Below are 19563 nucleotides of genomic sequence, written 5' to 3'. Positions count from 1 at the left end.
CGTTGATTCGATTATAACGGTAGATTTATTTATTTGTTTGTTTATTGCAATTTGTGTAAGGGCACTAACCATAATAACTATGTAATAAACGATAAAATGAAAGAAAAAGTAATAAGACATGACAAATCTTGACGTGACAAAAGTGTAACTTACAGGTGTATTGTTTAATTTTAACGTTACAAATTACTGTAACGTTAGTTGGTTCGATAGTTGTTATTTATTTGTTTGTTTTTTTGCAATTTGTGTAAGGGCACGATACCATAATAAAGTTGGAATAATTAATAAAATGAGGCGTAACAGCGGTGCAGGGGGTAGCACAATCGCCTCACAGCAAGAAGGTCGCTGGTTCGAGCCCCGCTGAGTCAGTTGGCATTTCTGTGTGGAGTTTACATGTTCTTCCACGTTCGTTTGGGTTTCCTCTGGGTGCTTCAGTTTCCCCCCACAGTCCAAAGACATGTGGTACAGGTGAATTGGGTAAGTTAAAATTGTCTGTAGTGTATGGGTGTGAATGAGTGTGTATGGATGTTTCCCAGTGATGGGTTGCAGCTGGAAAGGCATCCACTGCGTAAAACATATGTGTAATAGTTTAATGAACACACTTGACTTAACAGAGCAACAGGATCACCTTTATTCTAGCTGAAAACATGTGAAGAACTCGCAAAGCATCACGGGTCGCATTAACCCCTTATCTCTCAATGTCATCACATAGTTCTTAAAGCTATACATACATTACAATACGCTAGATAAGTTGTCGGTTCACTCAGCTGTGGCGCCCCTGATAAATAAAGGGACTAAGCCGAAAATAAATGAATGAATGAATGAATGAATGAGACTGTAATATTACAAAAAATGTTATGGGCTTAGTGTTAACATTTAAAAAAAAAAAAAAAAATGCAGTGATAAGCCAGGAGGTGGCAGCAAGTACTTTCATTGAGTCCTTAAACCAGGGGTCACCAAACTTGTTCCTGGAGGGCCGGTGTCCTGCAGATTTCAGCTCCAACCCTAATCAAACACACTAGCTAATCAAGGTCTAGGTTTACTTGAAACATCTAGGCAGGTATGTTGAGGCAAGTTGGAGCAAAACCCTGCAGGGACATTGGCCCGCCAGGACCGAGATTAGTGACCCCTGTAGCAATATGTTACTGTAAACATCAATGCAATGAAATCAGAAGATTGACATTTTAACCAGGTTACTTGTCAGTAAAATCCACCTAGCCTGGACATGTTAAAAAGTCAAACCACATTTTTTTTTATATGCCCCATGATGGTTTGCTTGAATAAGAGAAACTTCTGTTGAATAATCTGTGAAATGTTTTAAAAACAAAGTACAATGAGGTGAACACAAATCCAACTTTAAAACGCAATTTATTCAAATTGTATAACTATCTTAACCAACTTTACTTTTATTACAAATAAAAAAGCACAAAAAGCAAACACACCTCTCACCAGTTGCCAGATATACAGATACAGATATATTTTCGAGCCAAAAGGCTGTGCAAAACCCGTCTAAATGCACCAAAAATGCCTGAAATGTTAAAATAATATTTTATTTAATTTTATTTTAAACGAAACCTAGTTACTTAACCTGTCATAATTTTTAACCATACAGCAACCAACACCAGCAGTCACAGAACTACAACATAACCGGATCACAAAATACTGGCCCACTCTCACCCACACACTGCACTTGATGTGTGGATCAGTGGTTCCCATTCTTTTTTCTCTGAAAAAAATTCTAAGGCCCCCCTCCGCATAAAGTTTGCCGTAAGGATGACAAAAAAAAAAAAAAAAGAGCACTGTGGCTTAGTCGGGATTACTTTACTTTGAGAAAAAGGAATAAAACCATAGTTTGCGCTATGCACTGGTCACTACTAACTGAATGGAGAATGAGCATACAGTTATGTTTTGTTATATAAGTTGCATATAAAATCTACGTTTCAAGTACACTCAAATTTTGTCAACCCACCTATGCCAGTTAAAAATTCAAATCAATCAAATTCAAAAACAATCAAATTCAAAACCACCCAATCTGGCAACACTGCCACTCGCTCAGTTTCACCACGAGCTTGAAGGTAAGCTTTATTTGTAGCATAGCCATATTCAGAATAAGGTGCAAACCATAATTTAACACCTAAAATTTCTCTTTAAGATTTTTTTGGACCAATTTCTTTGGTTAAATTGCGTTCCTGATGCTACTACATATTTTAAGATCTCATTTTCTAAGATAACCTATGGACAAAAGGTCAAGCAGACAATTATGATGGCAGTTAAAGGGTTTAAGCGCAGTAGTCACACAGAAAAAGGTGGGTAAACAATTTTAAAAATGGTTTGCATGCAACTATTACCCTAACTAACATCTATTTGTTCAGGCATCCCAAAAACCTTTCCAGTCAGCATTGGCTGTCATAAATGCCCTCAATATATATATATAAATTAAGACAGCCATAAATATTAGTATTGTAATTGTACAGTTGTATTTTTAAAAACTATTATTGCAAATGTTATTAAAACCAGATTTTTGCAGTGAAATGTTTTATTATTATTAATCTTAAAAAGTATTATTATCATTATCATCATTATTTTAATTATGATGATTATTATTATTAAAAATAATATTATCATCATCATTTTGATTATGATGATGATGATGATGATGATTGTTAAAATATTAAATATTATTATCATTATTTTAATTATGATGATGATTATTATTAAAACATTATTTATATTATAGTTATTTTGATTATTATGTTGATGATTATTATTTTTATTAAAATATTATTATTATCATCATCATTATTTGATTATTTTTATGATGATGATAATGATGATGATTATTATTATTTAAATATTATTATTTTTATAATCATTATTTTGATTATTATTATGATAATGATGATGATTATTTTTTTATTAAAATATAATTATTGTCATTATTATTTTGATCATTATGATTATGATGATGATTATTATTTTTATAAAAACATTAATATTATGATGATGATTCTTATTAAAATATTATTATCATTATTTTGATTATGATGATGATTATTATTATTAATATTTTTATTAAAATACAATTATTATTGCCATCATTATTTTTATTATTATTAAAATATTATTATAATTATTTTGATGATGATGATGATTCTTCTTATTATTATTATTATTAAAACATGATTATTATTGTCTTTATTTTGATGATGATGATTAAAATATTATTATCATCATTATTTTGAGGATGATGATGATGATGGTGATGATGATTATAATATTATTATCATCATTATTTTGATGATGATGATGATTATAGTAGCAACCCTTAATAGACTGTTACTGTTCAGTACTTCAGAGTGATAAAATAGGGAAAATAAATTCTGTTGCAGATTTTATATAGCAGTAAGGTAATATAACATCTCACATAATGTTAAAATCATTATAATAAAGATAATGTGAGGAAAGCATGAAGTGATGTAAAACACAATCCATTAGATGGCGCTCTCATCTTTCTGTTGAATTTTGCATCACATTCATTTCCAGCCTGTTGAGACACTAATGTATTTTATTGCTTTGTGTATACACACACACACACACACACACACACACACACACACACACACACACACACACACACACACACACTCAAAAAAAGTATTTTCCATTATTATCTATCTCTAGTTGTTCAGGCATCCCAAATACCTGTCCAGTCAGCGTGTGGCCGTCTTCCTAAACATGCACGATGAGGTTGCCACAGAGGATATCCTTCAGGACATCTTCAGGAGAGGGAAAACCTGCTTCATTCCAAGATACTTCACCAAGAGCTCTCATATGGACATGTTACGCCTGAAGGACATGGAGGACATGGAAACGCTTCCTCTCACGGCCTGGAACATCCGGCAGCCTGGAGATGACGACAAACACAGAGAAGAAGCTCTGGATACAGGTGGGTTAGTTTATTAAACTGAACTTCGATGAAATTTTCCCCTAAACTGAACTCAATCGGGTTTAATTAAAAGTGGTGGTGTCCAATGTTCCCTGCACTGTAAAAAAATGTAATGGCAGAAAAGTCTAGACAACAAATATTGTAATGTTGCTTTAACTTATTTTAATAGGTTAATCAGGTTTCTACTATTTTTTTTTCAATTCAAGAATTCACACTTAGCTGATGGTTAATAATAAAGCTTGTTTGGCGTGCTGTACCGGGAAAGAGCCCTGAGCTTATAAGATCCTAGAGCCCTGGGCTCCCTCCCGTTGCAGGGCGAGAGGGGAGTTTGAGCTCAGGTAGATCTCGATGACTCCCCCTCCTGCTTATTGTAGCTAAGTGTCAGATATGGATGCTGTGAAGATGTACTCAGAGCTTGGCTTGAATATTTTGGATTAATTGTTTAGGATGTTTGTTTGAACTGTGGGAGGAAACTGGAGGACCAGTGCGAGCACGGGGAGAACAAGCAAAACTCCGCACAGAAATGTCGCCTGGTTTGGAAGGGAATTAAACCAGGGGCATTCTTGCTGTGAGGCAACAGCGCTAATCACTGGCCACCGTGACGCCCGTTTGAAAGGAGGGAAAGTAGGGTTGGGTGAGGGGGTTTCTTCAAGACGAAGATATTGAGATGACTAAAGTCTGGTTATTTATAGTAAGTTAAGGATCGTCTGATAGGATAATTAGTCATTTGTTAAAGTTGGAACAGCTGTGAACAATCATAAGCACATGATCCTCTCAAAATTTGTTTATAAATAAACTTCACTTATACAAACACTGTTAAAAGTGAAAACTTAAACAAATGAATTCAGCTTGCTACAACTACATTAATTGATTAGTTTCCACCTAATTTATTATGATTTTCAGTAATAATTAAGTTGGGAAAACTTCTTTTAATTTATTTGTGTTTATCCAATGAGGCTTTTTTTCAGTGAAGTTTAACTTCATATTTTTAGACTGTTTGATTGATGTAAGTTGAGATAAGTACAAAAGTTGATGTGATTCAATTAAAACAATTTAACCCTTGTGTTCAAAATTGACTACCCTTTTGTTATGTTGGGGGCTGTTTTTGCCCTATTGACTTCCATTATAATGACATTTTTTGATTGGAATATATAATCATATATTTCATCCATTGTTAAACAATGTAATGACAAAAAAGTTAAGATAACAGACATTTTTTATGTTGTTTTAACTTCTTTTAAAAGGTCAATCAGCACTGTAGAAAGTAGTAGGTTCCACATAATTCTTTCATGTTGTCCCAACACAATTGATTAAGTTAACTTCACCTATTTAAATGTGGATTGAACATAGAACAATTGAGTTGTTCCACAAAAATCTTTTACTTTAAATAAGCAGTTTGAGCAAACTCTACTCTTCTTCCTTATTTAGCTTACTTCCTTACTTTCTTCTTTTTTCTTATGTTCTTTTTCTTTATTCTTATATTCTTATGTTCTTCGCACTTTCTTCTTTCTATTTTTCCTACTTTCTTCGTCCTTTCTTCTTTTTGTTTCTTCTTTCTAACTTCTCACTTCTTTCTTTTTTTTCTTTCTTTTTTACACTCATCTTTCTTCTACCTTCTTCCTTCTTCCCTCTTCTTATTTTCGTTTTTCTTCATTTTTAATTTCTTCTTATTTTCTTCTGCGATCTTCCTACTTTCATCTTCTTACTTTAATTTTGTTCCCTTTTTCTTCTTTTCTTCTTCTTACAATCTTCTTCGTCTTCTTACTTTCTTCTTTTTCTTCCTTCTTACCTTCGTCCTTTTTCTTTTCTTCCTTCTTCCTCCTTTCTCCTTCTTCCTTTTTCATCTTTTTCTTGCCTTCTTCCTTTTGTCTTCTTACCTTCTTCTGTTTTCTTTTTCTTCCTTCTTTCTCTTCCTTTTCTTTTCTTCTTTTTTTCTTCATCTTTTTCATTTATCTTCTTCTTCCTTTTTTTCTTCTTCTAACCTGCTTTTCTTTTTCTTCTTTTTTTCTCTTGTCTTCTTACCTTCTTACTTTTATCTTCCCTTTCCTTCTTTCTTCTTTTTCCTCCTTTCTTCCTCTTTCTTTTTTCTTTTTCTTCTTCTTCTTCTTCTATTATTAATACTACTTCTTTTTCTTATTATAATAGCATTATATCAACCCATAGTTCAATGTGTCCAGAGCCGCTCAATTACTGTAAATAAAAGCCCTCAATATTAAAGAAATCAAGACAGCCATAAATATATTATTGTAATTGTACATTTGCATTATAAAAACTATTACTATTATTAATATATTTTTTATAACTATATTTGTACAGTGAAATATCACTAGTAATTTCTTTATTAATATGATTATATCTACCTTTAACACACATATGTTACTGTTCACGACTTCACAGTAATAAAACATTAAAAAAATACAATTCTGTTGCAGATTTTACTATAAAATCTTACATATTATTGTCATTATAATAAAGATACTATGAGGAAACCATTGCAGGTATGACGTGATACAAACGCTAGCCTTTAGATGGCGCTCTCATCCTGCAGTTTTATTTAGCATCCCATTCATTTATAGTATATTGAGATCTTAATGCTTTTTGTTGTATTAAACATACAAACACACGATAGGATATTCCCATTTCTCTCCATAATGAGGCTTTTTGAGATTGAATATTTGCACTTTAAAACAGTGTCAAGCTGCATTGCAGTTTAAGGCCTATACAAGTGCTGACTACAGTATTAAAAGTCAAACCAAACTGCTGGACTCATGCTTTTTAAAGTTCCTCAAGAGATTTCAGCTCAGAAACAAACTAAGTATTATAACAACTCTGCCTATGTGTACTCTAATCAATAGATACTATGCGACGCGGTGGCGTAGTGGGTAGCACGCTCGCCTGACAGTATAAAGGTCACTGGTTCAAGCCTCGGCTGGGTCAGGTGGAATTTCTGTGTGGAGTTTGCATGTTCTCCCCATGTTCGCATGGGTTTCCTCCGGGTTTCCCCCACAAGTCCAAAGCATCCTCTGCGTAAAACATGTGCTGGATAAGTTGGCAGTTCATTCCACAGTGGCGACCCCAGATTAATAAAGGGACTAAGCCAACAAGAAAATAAACGAATAAATAGATATTCTTACCCAAATGTGTGCTCTAACTAATACAGTTAAACTAATGTAAACTATTTGAAATAATGTTATATAGACATCATACAAACTATTTCTTTAAGAATTATCATGTTTCATTTACTTCCATGTTATTACAAGACATATTGATTTACAATTCATAAAGCAAACATTTTCTTTAGGAGACATAACCTTTTAAGAAGGTTCCCATGCATTCAAGGCCTGGAAAGTACTTCAAAACTAACATGGGTCCTTGAAAGTGCTTGAATTAAATTAGAATTAAAGTTTATTCATTCATGTAAACCGCCAACTAATCCGACATGTTTTACGCAGTGGATTCCCTTCCAGCTGCAACCCAGTACTGGGAAACACCTATACACTCTCACATTCACACACACACTCATACACTTCGGCCAATTAAATTAATCCAATTCACCTATAGTGTATGTGTTTGGACTGTGGGGGGCACCGGAGCACTAGGAGGAAACCCAACTGGCCCAGCTGGGACTCGAACCAGCGACCTTCTTGCTGTCAGTTGACAGTGCTAACCACTGTTATTTTAACAATTGTACTCAACGGTCAAAAACAGACCAAAAGAACTAAGAAATATTTAAAGGGCCATGAAACCTTTCACTTTCGGTTCAAGTCTACCTCAGCATTTTCTCAAAAAATGCATCGTAATGGGCGTGGAGCCAAAGAGCTTAGGATGACCAAGTGGCGACACTCAATAGAACGTTCCATAGCAACAGTAGCGCCCAGCAACAGCCCCGGATTCCGCCATTTTGGAGTGAAAGCGATCAACTGTCCAATGTATCTTATTGCTGTTGCGATGGCAAGCTGCTGCTTTGTTTTTTATTTATTTATTTTAAAAAGCGCATTAAAGCTGAGATACAACCTGAAAGACGACAATACAACACTTACTATCACAATCATCAGCACTTTTAATAGTTTATTTTACACACTAATAATATGCTGTTGTTCTATTGGAGTTTTCATTTCAAAACAGCCCCCTATGAAGGTAAATCGGTTGCGAAACTCGAGAGCTTGCAAATGTAAATGTGCGCACTTGTGATAATAATATTTGTATGTGTAGGTTGAAATGTACACTTACAGCTCTGATGTGAACAGCTGAAATCCTCGATTTGCACACGTGTGCACACGATACTACAGTGTGCTGTTGCATTCATTAACAAAGTTGTAGATACTGCAATATATACAGTATAATACAGTTTATTATAGTTAGTATGGTTCAAAAACGTAATATTGTTTACTATAAATACTATTACAACTTCTTATTTCATGTGGGTTGAATCGTATCTTTAGAACCATATAACATGATTGAAAGCAGCTCCTACATAACTCATAACTGTTTCTTATATAAAAAAACAAACAAGAGAAGCACCCAGCACAGTCCTTAGCTTAGCTAACAGTATTTAACATATAGATAATTATTAAAAATCATAACTTACCCTCTGATTGCTCGAGGCCTCCAACAACGTGAGCTGCCCTGTGTGCTGACAAACAGAAACGCCCCATCTCATTGGCTGGTTGTAGCCAATAAACTGGCTTTGCTGCTCTTTTACTGGTATGTACATTACAGTAGAATTAATGATATTTAACAAAAATCTTTTTAGAAAATAGTTGAAATAAACCCTAACTCATGAAATAATCGTGGGAAATGATTCTTTTGCACCTCAGTCCTGTTGGCTGCTGGCATTGTTCATTGGTCAGGTATCAGCCAATCAAACAGCTTTACACCTGCCCCGCCCCTCCCCCGCTCCGCGCTGCTCGCGCCTCTGCATCTGCGAGTGCACAGATGAGTTCTGCTACAGAGATCGCGGGAGATGTGTAGCAAAAGTCAGAGCGCGGGAGATTTGTAGTTGTACTGACGAATCTGAGAGGTTGTGAGTGCCGACCTGTGGTTGTAGAGCGAAGATGCCGTCAAATTTGCCGTGCACACGTGTGTCTCTCACTTTGTATTTGTGAATGACATTTTACAAATACACAACTATTAATCTGCAACTTCCAATTCAAAACACAAGTGTGTGGATTGTTGTGTGTGTGTGCAAATCGAGGATTTCAGCTGTTCACATCAGAGCTGTAAGTGTACATTTCAACCTACACATACAAATATTATTATCACAAGTGCTCACATTTACATTTGCAAGATCTCAAGTATTGCTACTGATTTACTTTCATAGCCCCCGCACCATCTAGTGGCTGTTTGCCAAACCGCACTAGAGTGTTGCCTCTTGGTGATTCTATGCTCTTTGGTGGAGCTCTGCAAGCAGAGCCAGGAGTGGGCGTGGCCAGCAGAGCAGGGGAGAAGGAGGGGAGCGAACAACTGTTGTCAGTTAGCTCACAAAATGAGACACAAACCGTGAGGAGAAACGCAATATTTTATAGTTTACATTTTAAAGATAAAATGCAGAGAAATAAACACTAATTTAATTCCCTGATACATCTGTTCGTAATTTCATTTACACACAACCACAATTTATATCATTATAAAGATAATCGTGTTTATATAAACACTACAAATGAGGACTTCTTCCTCAATCCCCGGGTCTGTATACAGACTCAGTGCAGCAGGTCTCTTGCCCTGTCTATTTCAACCATTAGCCCTGCTGGTAATCTGGAGGATTTAGGCAAACACAGCAGCACGGTGATGTGTCTAACTGTGAACGAACTCAACTGATAAAAAACAAAGTCTGCCATTCTCCAATTCTAGTACTGCTCTCCCGACAAAAATGCTTGCTGCACACATACAGCTTTGCTGTATCAACCCTGACAGGATCATGGGGAAAAACATGCAACAAACCCCGTTGATCATGGAAACAGACACATATGACCCTTCATGAACAGCTAAATACTGTGTGCCCTGGGTCCGTGGACGCATCTCACTCAGTCGTTATAATAGGGTCTCACAGCTTGGCACTGGCAGGTCTGTCTTGCCTTCGGAAAGCACGCGCAGTCATGAATAATTAAGAAGCAGGCTCTTCTCATAGGAAAAGAAAACTCCGCTACGAATAATAATGAGAAACTGACGCGTCATCACTTCACTTGCAGTTTTGCGCTACGTCAACGATTTTGATCTGCCCCAATAATCATTTGTAATCATGAGTGTAATCCTTTAGCAGACGCTTTTATCCAAAGCGACTTACAAATGACAAGGAAGCAGTTTACACAACTATTAGAGCAACAATAAATAAGTGCTGTAGGCAAGTTTCAGGTATGTAAAGTGTAAGAAGCAAAGCATTAGTAATTTTTTTATTTTTTTGTTCGCGGACAGTTTTCTAGAGTGTGCCTTAGCTGCCGTGTGGGCTTTTTAAAGGTTATATGGGTGCATCTTTACCTGATGCGGCGACCAGAGGCCTCATGTACGAAGACTTGCGTTGAAATCATACTAAAATATGCGAGAGAATTTGCGTGTGATTCGGCGTTCGCAGTGTTTCATACATCTGAATTTTTTACTGCGTACGCACATTTACAGCTTTGTGCATATGCAGTAAAAAATTCTGATGTATGAAACGCTGCATATGCCGAATCACAAGCATATTCTCTTTGTAGATCCGAATGAACGTGAAACTAAGCGCAACATGCACGAGCGCAAAACCCCTCCTTGCTCCCTCCCCTATATGAATATGCTAATGACTCTACTTTGGCAAAACCCAATGAAACTGCAATGGCAAAAGCAAGCAAGAAGAGAAACTTTGAACAGAATCTGAATTGGAGGTGCTGCTTTCGGAGGTAAACCGGAGAAAAACTGTGTTATTTGCAAGTTTGTCCTCCAGAATTAACAACAAAAGTCAAAAATAGAGTGGGAGAGTTTAGCTGACGCGGTTAACACAGTTGGGTCTGAACATCGCACTGTGAGAGAATTAAAAAAGAAATAGTGAGATGTATAGGTGTAAAAGTTTGTGGTGTCTTTAACAGCGTAATTGGCGTAGCTCTTAAAGCGCATGGCAACATGTTTTGACACGTTCAAGCATGAACTCATTCAGGTGGTTCGAATCCAGCGTCTGATAAACACATTCTTCTTTTTTTTCCCCCGCTTCATATGAGATTTTGCCTACTCTTCATCATGAGGAAGAAAAGTAGGAATCACTAATAAGTGTGTGCATCATATTTTATATGCACATCTATTGAATGGAAATGTTTCTGATTCACGTAGGCAAATTCATCTTCAGATAGTGCCTTTATAGCAATGTGCATGCAGTCGATCACTCTGACTATATTGGGAAAACCGGCGACTGCTGCAAGTTGCGCTTCAATGTTTGGCTGGTCAACTGCATGGTATGGAAACCTTATATACCTGCTAGACATGCAGATGAACCCGTCTCATACAGCTGCCATTGCACGGCTCAAAAAAACTTTGTAGTGTGCAATTTAACACAACTGCCTTTAGGAGTCGCCGATGGAAATAATACAAACATACACAAGAAATGCATGTACGCCAGGCATGAAGTTGGCGTGGACCAGCGCACATTCTCACGTTCATTTCATCGATAGTAAATCCAAACGTGAGCGTGAAACCTGGCGTACGCAAAGTTTTTGTGCGTATGCATCGTTGATACATGAGGCCCCAGATCTCTAGACTATAGGGTATATGCCAAGCTAGTGTTTTTCCCATACTGATAAGCTTCCGGTGACCTGTTATTATAATTTAGTATCAATGTTGTAATAAAATTAAAATGCATTCAGTTAAATAAACTTTGGCATTCATTTAGTTGCTCAAGCGTAAAACGAGATAAAAGCTGTTTACTCGCACGCGCCCGTCAGAATCGGCAAGATAGCGCAGAAGCTCCATTAAATATACAGGGGTAAAATAAATGCTCATATTACAAAGACATGGCGGGGGGAAATATAATTTAATGCAGTGCTTCTTGTACAATCCGAGACTTGCTTTATATCGGATATCACTCAGCCAGTGGAGATCGCTGATTTTTAAAGAAAACTGACCTTAAATGCTGCATTTTTTGTATTGGCATACAGTTGACCGGAAGCGCTTAAGCCAGGTTACTGGCAAATTTAAAGTCCTATTAGCATGCTTCAACATACACTCTATTGCTTTAATTTCACAATTTTCATAATTGAATTGCTATTTCAGGTTATAAAATGTCTAAATGTGTGTTCTGAAGGTTGAAGTTGGAGTGTCAGTAATTAATTCTTTATTCAGTGTAACAATCTCTTTCTAAGGGGGCAAAATAATTAGCTCAACATCTTTTTTTTTTTTTTTTTTTTTTTTTGTGAGTGTAGAACTTGGTTTTACCAAAACCAGAAATTAATAATTATTAGAAATTGTCTAGAAGATGTGTTTTTTTGCAGTTTATACCAATGAATCGTTCTCAATAAGACCATAAATGTATGATGAGTCTTTATCTCTCTAAATTCTTCATTTAAGTGCAATTTAGCATTGACCAAGTGTTCATTGTCAAACAAGTCCATGCTTCATGAAGTCATGAACTTACCATTAAATTAAATCTACTCAAATTAATTTGCCGTAAGTGAATTATGGCTCATAAATCCGGCTATTTCTAGCATCCAGCTATTATTTATGGCGTTTGTGACTGTGGGTTGTTTATGAACGCGCTTGTCTTCTAATTGTCCTCATTTACCATCAACACAGTTTGCTTTCTCTCCGTAATTCATCAGCAGCCTAATTATATCTTAAGTAAATCTCAGAGAATAGCTTGATTTACAGTCAAAATTATTATCCCTCCTGTGGATTTATTTCCTTTATTTCTTTTAATATTTCTTAAATGATGTTTAACAGAGCAAGTCATTTTTCACAGTATTTCCGATAATATTTTTTCCTCTGGAGAAAGTCTTGTTTGTTTTATTTCGGCTAGAATAAAAGCAGTTTTTAATTTTTTATAAAACATTTTAAGGTCAACATTATTAAGCAATTTTTTTTTTGATTGTCCACAGAACAAACCATTGCTATACAATAACTTGCCTAATTACCCTATCTTGCCTAATTAACCTAGTTAAGCCTTTAAATGTCACCTTAAGCTGAGTACTAGTATCTTGATTTACTAGAAAATATCTAGTCAACTATTATTTACTGCAATCATAGCAAATATAAAAGAAAACAGTTATTATAAATTAATTATTAAAACTATTATGTTTTGAAATGTGTTGATAAAATCTTTCCGTTAAGCAGAAATTGGGGAAAAACATGTACGGGGGGCTAATAATTCAGTTTTCAACAGTATATAGCAAAGAAATGACTCATGTGTTCATGTGGTGGAGAATATAAACAAGAGACAACTAAGCAGGTGTTACAGGACGGCAGATTATATCTTCTCACCCTGTTGAGCTAGTAATAACGGAGAGATGAAAGCCGGTGTGTGCTTTAGACTCTGATTTAATGGGGTGTTTGTGTAGATGTGCATTAACTAAGAGAGAGGGAGAAGGAGGAATAAAAAATGGCCTTCTGAAGAAACTGAAATGCGTTTTGTTGTGTGAGGAGTGTAATCGCTCTAAACTGTCCCAGTGTGAGAGGACGGCGTGTGTTTTTGTGCATTTTGCTCCTGCAGAGTGAAATCGTAACCTTGAGTTCGGCACGTCCCGCAGCCTTTCTTGTCCCTATAGAGGTGTTTGGCTTTAAAGTCAACATGAAATAGTCTTAATACAGATATCCTGCTCTTGTTATTTGGATTCAGGGCTCATTATTTTAAAGAAAACGACTGCATTTTAAACCCTATATCAGTCTGTGTTGTAATAACATGGATTAAAGGAATATTTTACCCAAAAATGAAAATTACCCCATAATTTACTCACCCACAACTCCTTCCTCTGTGTATATGACTTTGTGTTCTGTTAGTTTAAAATTTTATCCTGGCTCTTCCATGCTGTATAACATCATGTCCTGACTTTATGCAATAAAAAGTATGTTTTCCATGTTAAAACAAGTTTTTGTCCCATCATGGCCATGTGAAATTCCTGTTTCATTCATTCGTTCATTTATTTTCCTTCAGCTTAGTCTCTTATTTATCAGGGGTCACCACAGCGGAATGAACCACCAACTATTCAAGCATATGTTTTACACAGCATATGCCCTTCCAGCTGCAACCCAGTACTGGGAAGCACACATACACACTCCTATTCATACACACACACACACACACACATAAACTACAGCCAATTTAGCTTATTCAATTCACCTATAGCGTATAGCATGTGTTTGGACTGTGGGGGAAACTGGAGAACCTATGCCAACATGAGGAGAACATACAAACTCTACACATAAATGCCAACTGGCCCAGCCGGGACTTGAACCAGTGACCTTTTTGCTGTGAAGACCCAGTGCTAACTACTGAGCCGCTCTGTTACCCTAAATTTCTATTATAGAAACTGGAATTTCCTCAAGTTAGCTAGTGTGCTAGAGTGAAAAAGAACATTGTCATAATGCCCTGTTGTGTTCATTTTAGGGAGAAAATGTAGCCATACTTAGCTTGGGCTAAATCATAGATATATACATTAGATGTCGCCTGGCCTATTGTTGTCTATTGGACGGAATGCGTCAATAGCGCCGCCATCTTGCTACAGGGTAGCACTCCTTTGAAATGAATGCGGGACCAAGGTACAGTGGAGGACTGTGGCTAACCAAAGCCAGAGATATACACATATACGTACACATATATCTATGATCGGGAGTTTTCCTGGATGTTAGTATGTAAATTTTTTTCTAATTACGAAAAATTATAATTCTACATCACTTTTCTACATTGATGGATCAGCGATCGCACTGGCATTCCTGACAAAAAGCTTGTGTTTGTGTGTACAGAAATGTACTATTCACCCTCCCTGTTAAATTTGATCTAATCATGTCCTGAAACACAGCTCCTCTCCTGCTTTCCCTTCTCATACTGACGGAGGGAGCGATTGGTTTGTGAATGAATCCCCCGAACGACTCTTTCACTAACGTTAGCCGACAATAATACAAGTTTCTGGCAGCGCAGCATCTCGTTGTCATATTTCTTTTGCATTGTTTGCTGATTTTATACAACAAAACTAGCATAAGCCGAGTGTTTAGTGCAAGTTGGAGCTTCTTTGTCTTATGGTGAATGCAGTAAGTGACTGTTATCATCAATAACGTTACCTGATTAGCACAAAATTTCAAAACATACAAAAACAGAAAAAAAAACTTAATATTACCTATGAAATGTTCTGCCTTTGTGCTTTGTTTTCTTTGTTTGCTCGTTACTACACCCGTAGACAGTGCTAAAGTCCCGCATCTTCACGTAATAACACTGTCTTGATAAGTGCGGTTGAATGACATTTGTCCTGGGAGCACTGTACCAATGTGGCGGCGCTATTGACGCATGCTCAGGGTCCCTTTGCGATATCTAGTGTATATATCTATGGGGCTAAATAATTTGTGATGTCACACAATATGACGACAAACCCAGGAGCTCTCAACCAAACTGCAGTCACGACAGGATTGAGCTCCTCAAGTGCCAGTGGTATTTCTGTGTTATAGCCTATGCCTTAACCAGCAGCCAATCACAGTCTGGATGGTATTATGATAGGGATCTTATAAGACAATAGTCCCTTTCACACAGTGATACTGATAAATATCCGGAGAATTTACGGAACGACTTTACCGGTAAATTCAAAATAGCACTGGTCACACGAGGATGTTACAGAATTTTTCCGGAAAAGACCGTTCACACATCCATTTCAAAATACCGGTAAATTCTGACATCATCAACTAAAAATGGCCTCTAAACGGCTGCGCTTGTATTTGTAAACATTACTATATTACAAACTCTGTGGATGGATCAGTATTGTGAACAGCTTCGTTGAAAATATAGAGGAACACTTTCGCATGTCGAGATGTACATGAAATGTGTGTGTGCTGGCGCTTCTGGGCTGCTTCATGGGCACACGTGACACGTCAAGCAACTGAAGGAAGTAGAGCTTGAAGGTAAACAAACGATGATTATCATAAGCATCTTATCGATAATAATTTATACAGTTGGCATTAGGAAGGAACATATAAACGTTCTCTGACTAACATCCAGCAGCTAAATGTGTCTGGAAAAATATTCAAAGGCTTTTATTTTCATAAGCTGCGTGGACGTGAACGTGTCTGAATGTTTTGATTGGCTAAAGTGGACATTTCACGTCAGCCTGTTCTAGAAGTGCACGCGCTCTTTCCGGCAATCTTCCTTCTGCGTTCACACAACGCAGCACTCCGGCAAATTACCAGTAATGTTACAACTTCTCTATATGGAAAATAGCCGGAACGAATTTACCGGTATTTTCAAAAAGGGCCTGTTCACACGTGTTTTGTTAGCCCCTTTCAAACATACAGATCTTTCCGGAAAATTAGCGGGAATTTTCCAGAACGGTCTTTATGTGTGGAAAGGGCTAATAAAATACACAAGATATGCAAAATCCCAATGTAAAAAACACTAATCATAACAAATAGTAATAAACATAAAAAACTTGATATTTATTTAATAAAATGAACTGACATGCCTTTTTCATCACTGATTTTGGTAGTTATATAGGCTTACTAAATAGTCAATAATATCCCATTACATCCAAAGGCCTTAAACTGCTTCAAACTATGATTGTGCCACTAAAATGCCATCCAATTTTCAACAGTAGCTTATCAGAGCAGATATCTAGGCCCCATAAAGCAATCTAAAAGCATAAATGAATGGAAATCAACATTGTATCGTGAGCTATATGGGCAATTGTTAATGAACTCTTTCTATTGCATTGCATGATTAAAGCAGTCGAATGGGATTTGACTTGAAATGTTGCATGAAATGTTGCGATGAGCTCAGTTGAAAATGTCAGGTGTGTGGGTGTGCTGAACAATCTTTGCATGCTTGTATTGGTAGTACATCACCGTGACACTAAGTGCTAGCAAGACTGAATGGTTTGAATCCAGCGAAGTGCACTTCATTGCCTATCTGCTGGTGTGTCTGATTGAGGCGCTCCGATAGCATTTAATCCCGCAATAACACTCCATTGCTCACTGCCTTGCTTTAAGGTCAAACTGCCCCGCTTGTAAATCAAAGCAAGTTTTTAATATAAATCCAACAAACATTTGGACTTAATGAACTGTACCATCCGCTTGGAATGACTCTCATATTTTTTGTATTGTAGCTGTAGATGCAGATGTTAGTGGTGTGTATGATTAACAGTTCATGAAATGAGTCAGTCACAAATTCAGCTGTTGTGTTCGTATTAAAGTGTGTATTGTTTTTTATTTGAAGCACAATTTGAAGATAGTTCTTGCTAAATGGCAGTCCCTAACCATACATATTTGTGTAGTAGAGCTAATATAAATGTCTTTTTTTTTGGTGTAATTTAAGTTATAGCAAGATAGTTAGATTAAAATGTATATACACTCTTAACAATTTCCTGTTAAAGGACAATGTCGGGAAATGGCAAAAGCTGCACTTTTTTCGGCAGAGGAAGTAAAAAATATCTGACTTCCTGTTGGGTTTCAGGTTTTGCTCCAAGAGACTTTTTTGTATGGCATGTTTGATGTGTATAACATATTCGGTATGTTTGCCACTTCGTCAAAAGTGTATAGGTGGCGCTGTCGAGCTCTTTTGCCACAACCACTTCCGAAACCTATAACAAACGTAAATGTTCGCCACTTCTGGGGCCTCATGTATCAACACTGCGTATGCACAAAAACTTTGCGTACGCCAGGTTTCACGCTCAGAATCGCTCACGTTTGGATTTACTAACAATGAACTGAACGTGGGAATGTGCGCAGCTTCACGGCAGCTTTCTGGCTGGTGTACGCACATTTTTTGTGCGTGTCTGTTTTATTTCCATTGGCGACTCCTAGAGGCAGTTGTGTTAAATTCCTCTCTACAAAGTGTCTGAGCCTTGCAATGGCAGCTGTATAAGACGAGTTCATCTAGCAGGTATATAAGGTTTCCATACCATACAGTTGACCAGCTAAACATTAAAGCACAATTTGCAGCAGTCGCCTGTTTTCCCAATGTAATCTGAGCGATCTACCGCACGCACACTGCTATAAAGACACTATCTGAAGATGAATTTGCATGCGTGAATCAGAAACATTTCCATTCAATAAATGTGCAAATAAAATATGATGCACAGACTTATTGATGATTCCTACTTGTCTTTCTCGTGATAAATAGTTGGCAAAATCTGATATGTAGTGGGGAAAAAAAGAAGAAAGAGTTCATCAGACGCTGGATTCGAGCCGAGTTCATGCTCGAACGTGTCAATACATGATCACATGCGTCTTACGAGGTGCGCCACTGAGACTGTTAAGTGTCCTGCAACATTTTACAGATATAAACCACACTATTTCTGTTTTAATGCACTCAGTGCGATGTTCAGACCCAACTGTGTTAACCGCATCAGCTAAACTCTCCCACTCTATTTTTGACTTTTGTTGTTAATTCCGGAGGACAAAATTGCAAATAACACCGCTTTTCTCCGGTCTACCTCCGAAAGCAGCACCTCCAATTCACATTCTGTTCAAAGTTTCTCTTTTTGCTTGCTTTTGCCTTTGCTTTTTCGTTGGGTTTTTCCATTAGCATAGTCATTAGCATATTCATATGGGGGAGGAGGCAGGGAGGGGTTTTGTGCTCGTGCATGTTGCGCTCAGTTTCACGTTCATTCGGATGTACAAAAGAATATGCGTGAGATTCGGCGTACGCAGTGTTTCATACATCTGAATTCTTTTCTGCGTACGTACATTTACAGCTTTGTGCGTACGCAATGTTTTAGTAAGATTTCCATGCAAGTCTTCGTACATGAGGCCCCTGGTGTGTGTGCAAAGTTTTGTGAGTTTGAGTATGTTTAGACCCTTTAAACTGAGGTTAGTTTTAGAGAAGAAGAAATAATAATTAAAGCTGCAAGCAGCAATGAAAGAGACCTTGCATCTGGGCTCACCACCTCCCGGTTGCCTTAGAATGACAGAAAACAGTGGACAATAATAATATAACCAGATAAATATATAAAAAACTTGAGAAAAATCAGATTTCTGCTAAACTTCCTTCTGTCAGCAGGTATGATTGTGACTCAGTATTGGCATGTAGATGTATCCAGGAGAGGAATCTTATCAAATGTGAATTTTCAGGCAGATCAGACATCTGTGGCTGGGTTATAAGTATTTCTAAAAGGAGTTTGTTACACTGTAGAAGATGACATTTCCTGTTGCCTGCAGGTGGCACTATAACTGTAACTGGATATTGGCATGTAAATGTGTTCAGGTCAGGGCTGTTATTAAACGTGAAGTTTGAGGCAGATTTGGAAGATGCATGCCTGAGTTGCATAACAACCTGTTTCTTGGTGAAACATCAAAGTTTATGAGGCCGCCACAGACACGGCCTTTGATAAAAATCTTCGCATTTTAACCTTGTCAATTGTCGAGGCTTTTAGATGACAATACCTAATTTTGGTGTTGATCTGATAAAACTCCTAGGATAACGAAGTTCTGCTCAATAAAATACAATGCCAAAATGGCAAAAACTGCACTTTTTC

At 36.9% G+C, this 19563-nt stretch overlaps 2 protein-coding genes across 3 annotated transcripts in view; one reads left to right on the top strand and one right to left on the bottom strand.

Moving 5' to 3' along the window:
• The window catches only part of zfand6 (zinc finger, AN1-type domain 6), a 131860-nt gene that overhangs the window by 29598 nt on the left and 82699 nt on the right, over positions 1 to 19563 (bottom strand). The window contains exon 2 of the mRNA XM_087258870.1: positions 3700 to 3901. The gene's annotated coding sequence lies outside the window, so the exon portion shown is untranslated. The remainder of the gene's footprint in view (positions 1 to 3699; positions 3902 to 19563) is intronic.
• The window catches only part of mthfs (5,10-methenyltetrahydrofolate synthetase (5-formyltetrahydrofolate cyclo-ligase)), a 30140-nt gene that overhangs the window by 464 nt on the left and 10113 nt on the right, over positions 1 to 19563 (top strand). For both annotated transcript variants that reach the window (NM_001386413.1, NM_001386414.2), the window contains 1 exon segment: positions 3679 to 3943. In NM_001386413.1, the coding sequence (NP_001373342.1) occupies positions 3679 to 3943 (265 nt within the window).

The sequence above is a fragment of the Danio rerio genome, chromosome 7 (genome assembly GCF_052040795.2).
Source record: "Danio rerio strain M-AB ecotype USA chromosome 7, GRCz13ab, whole genome shotgun sequence".
Taxonomy (NCBI): Eukaryota; Metazoa; Chordata; class Actinopteri; order Cypriniformes; family Danionidae; genus Danio; species Danio rerio.
The sequence above is the reverse complement of the archived record's forward strand: the minus strand, read 5'-3'. Positions and strand labels throughout refer to the sequence as shown.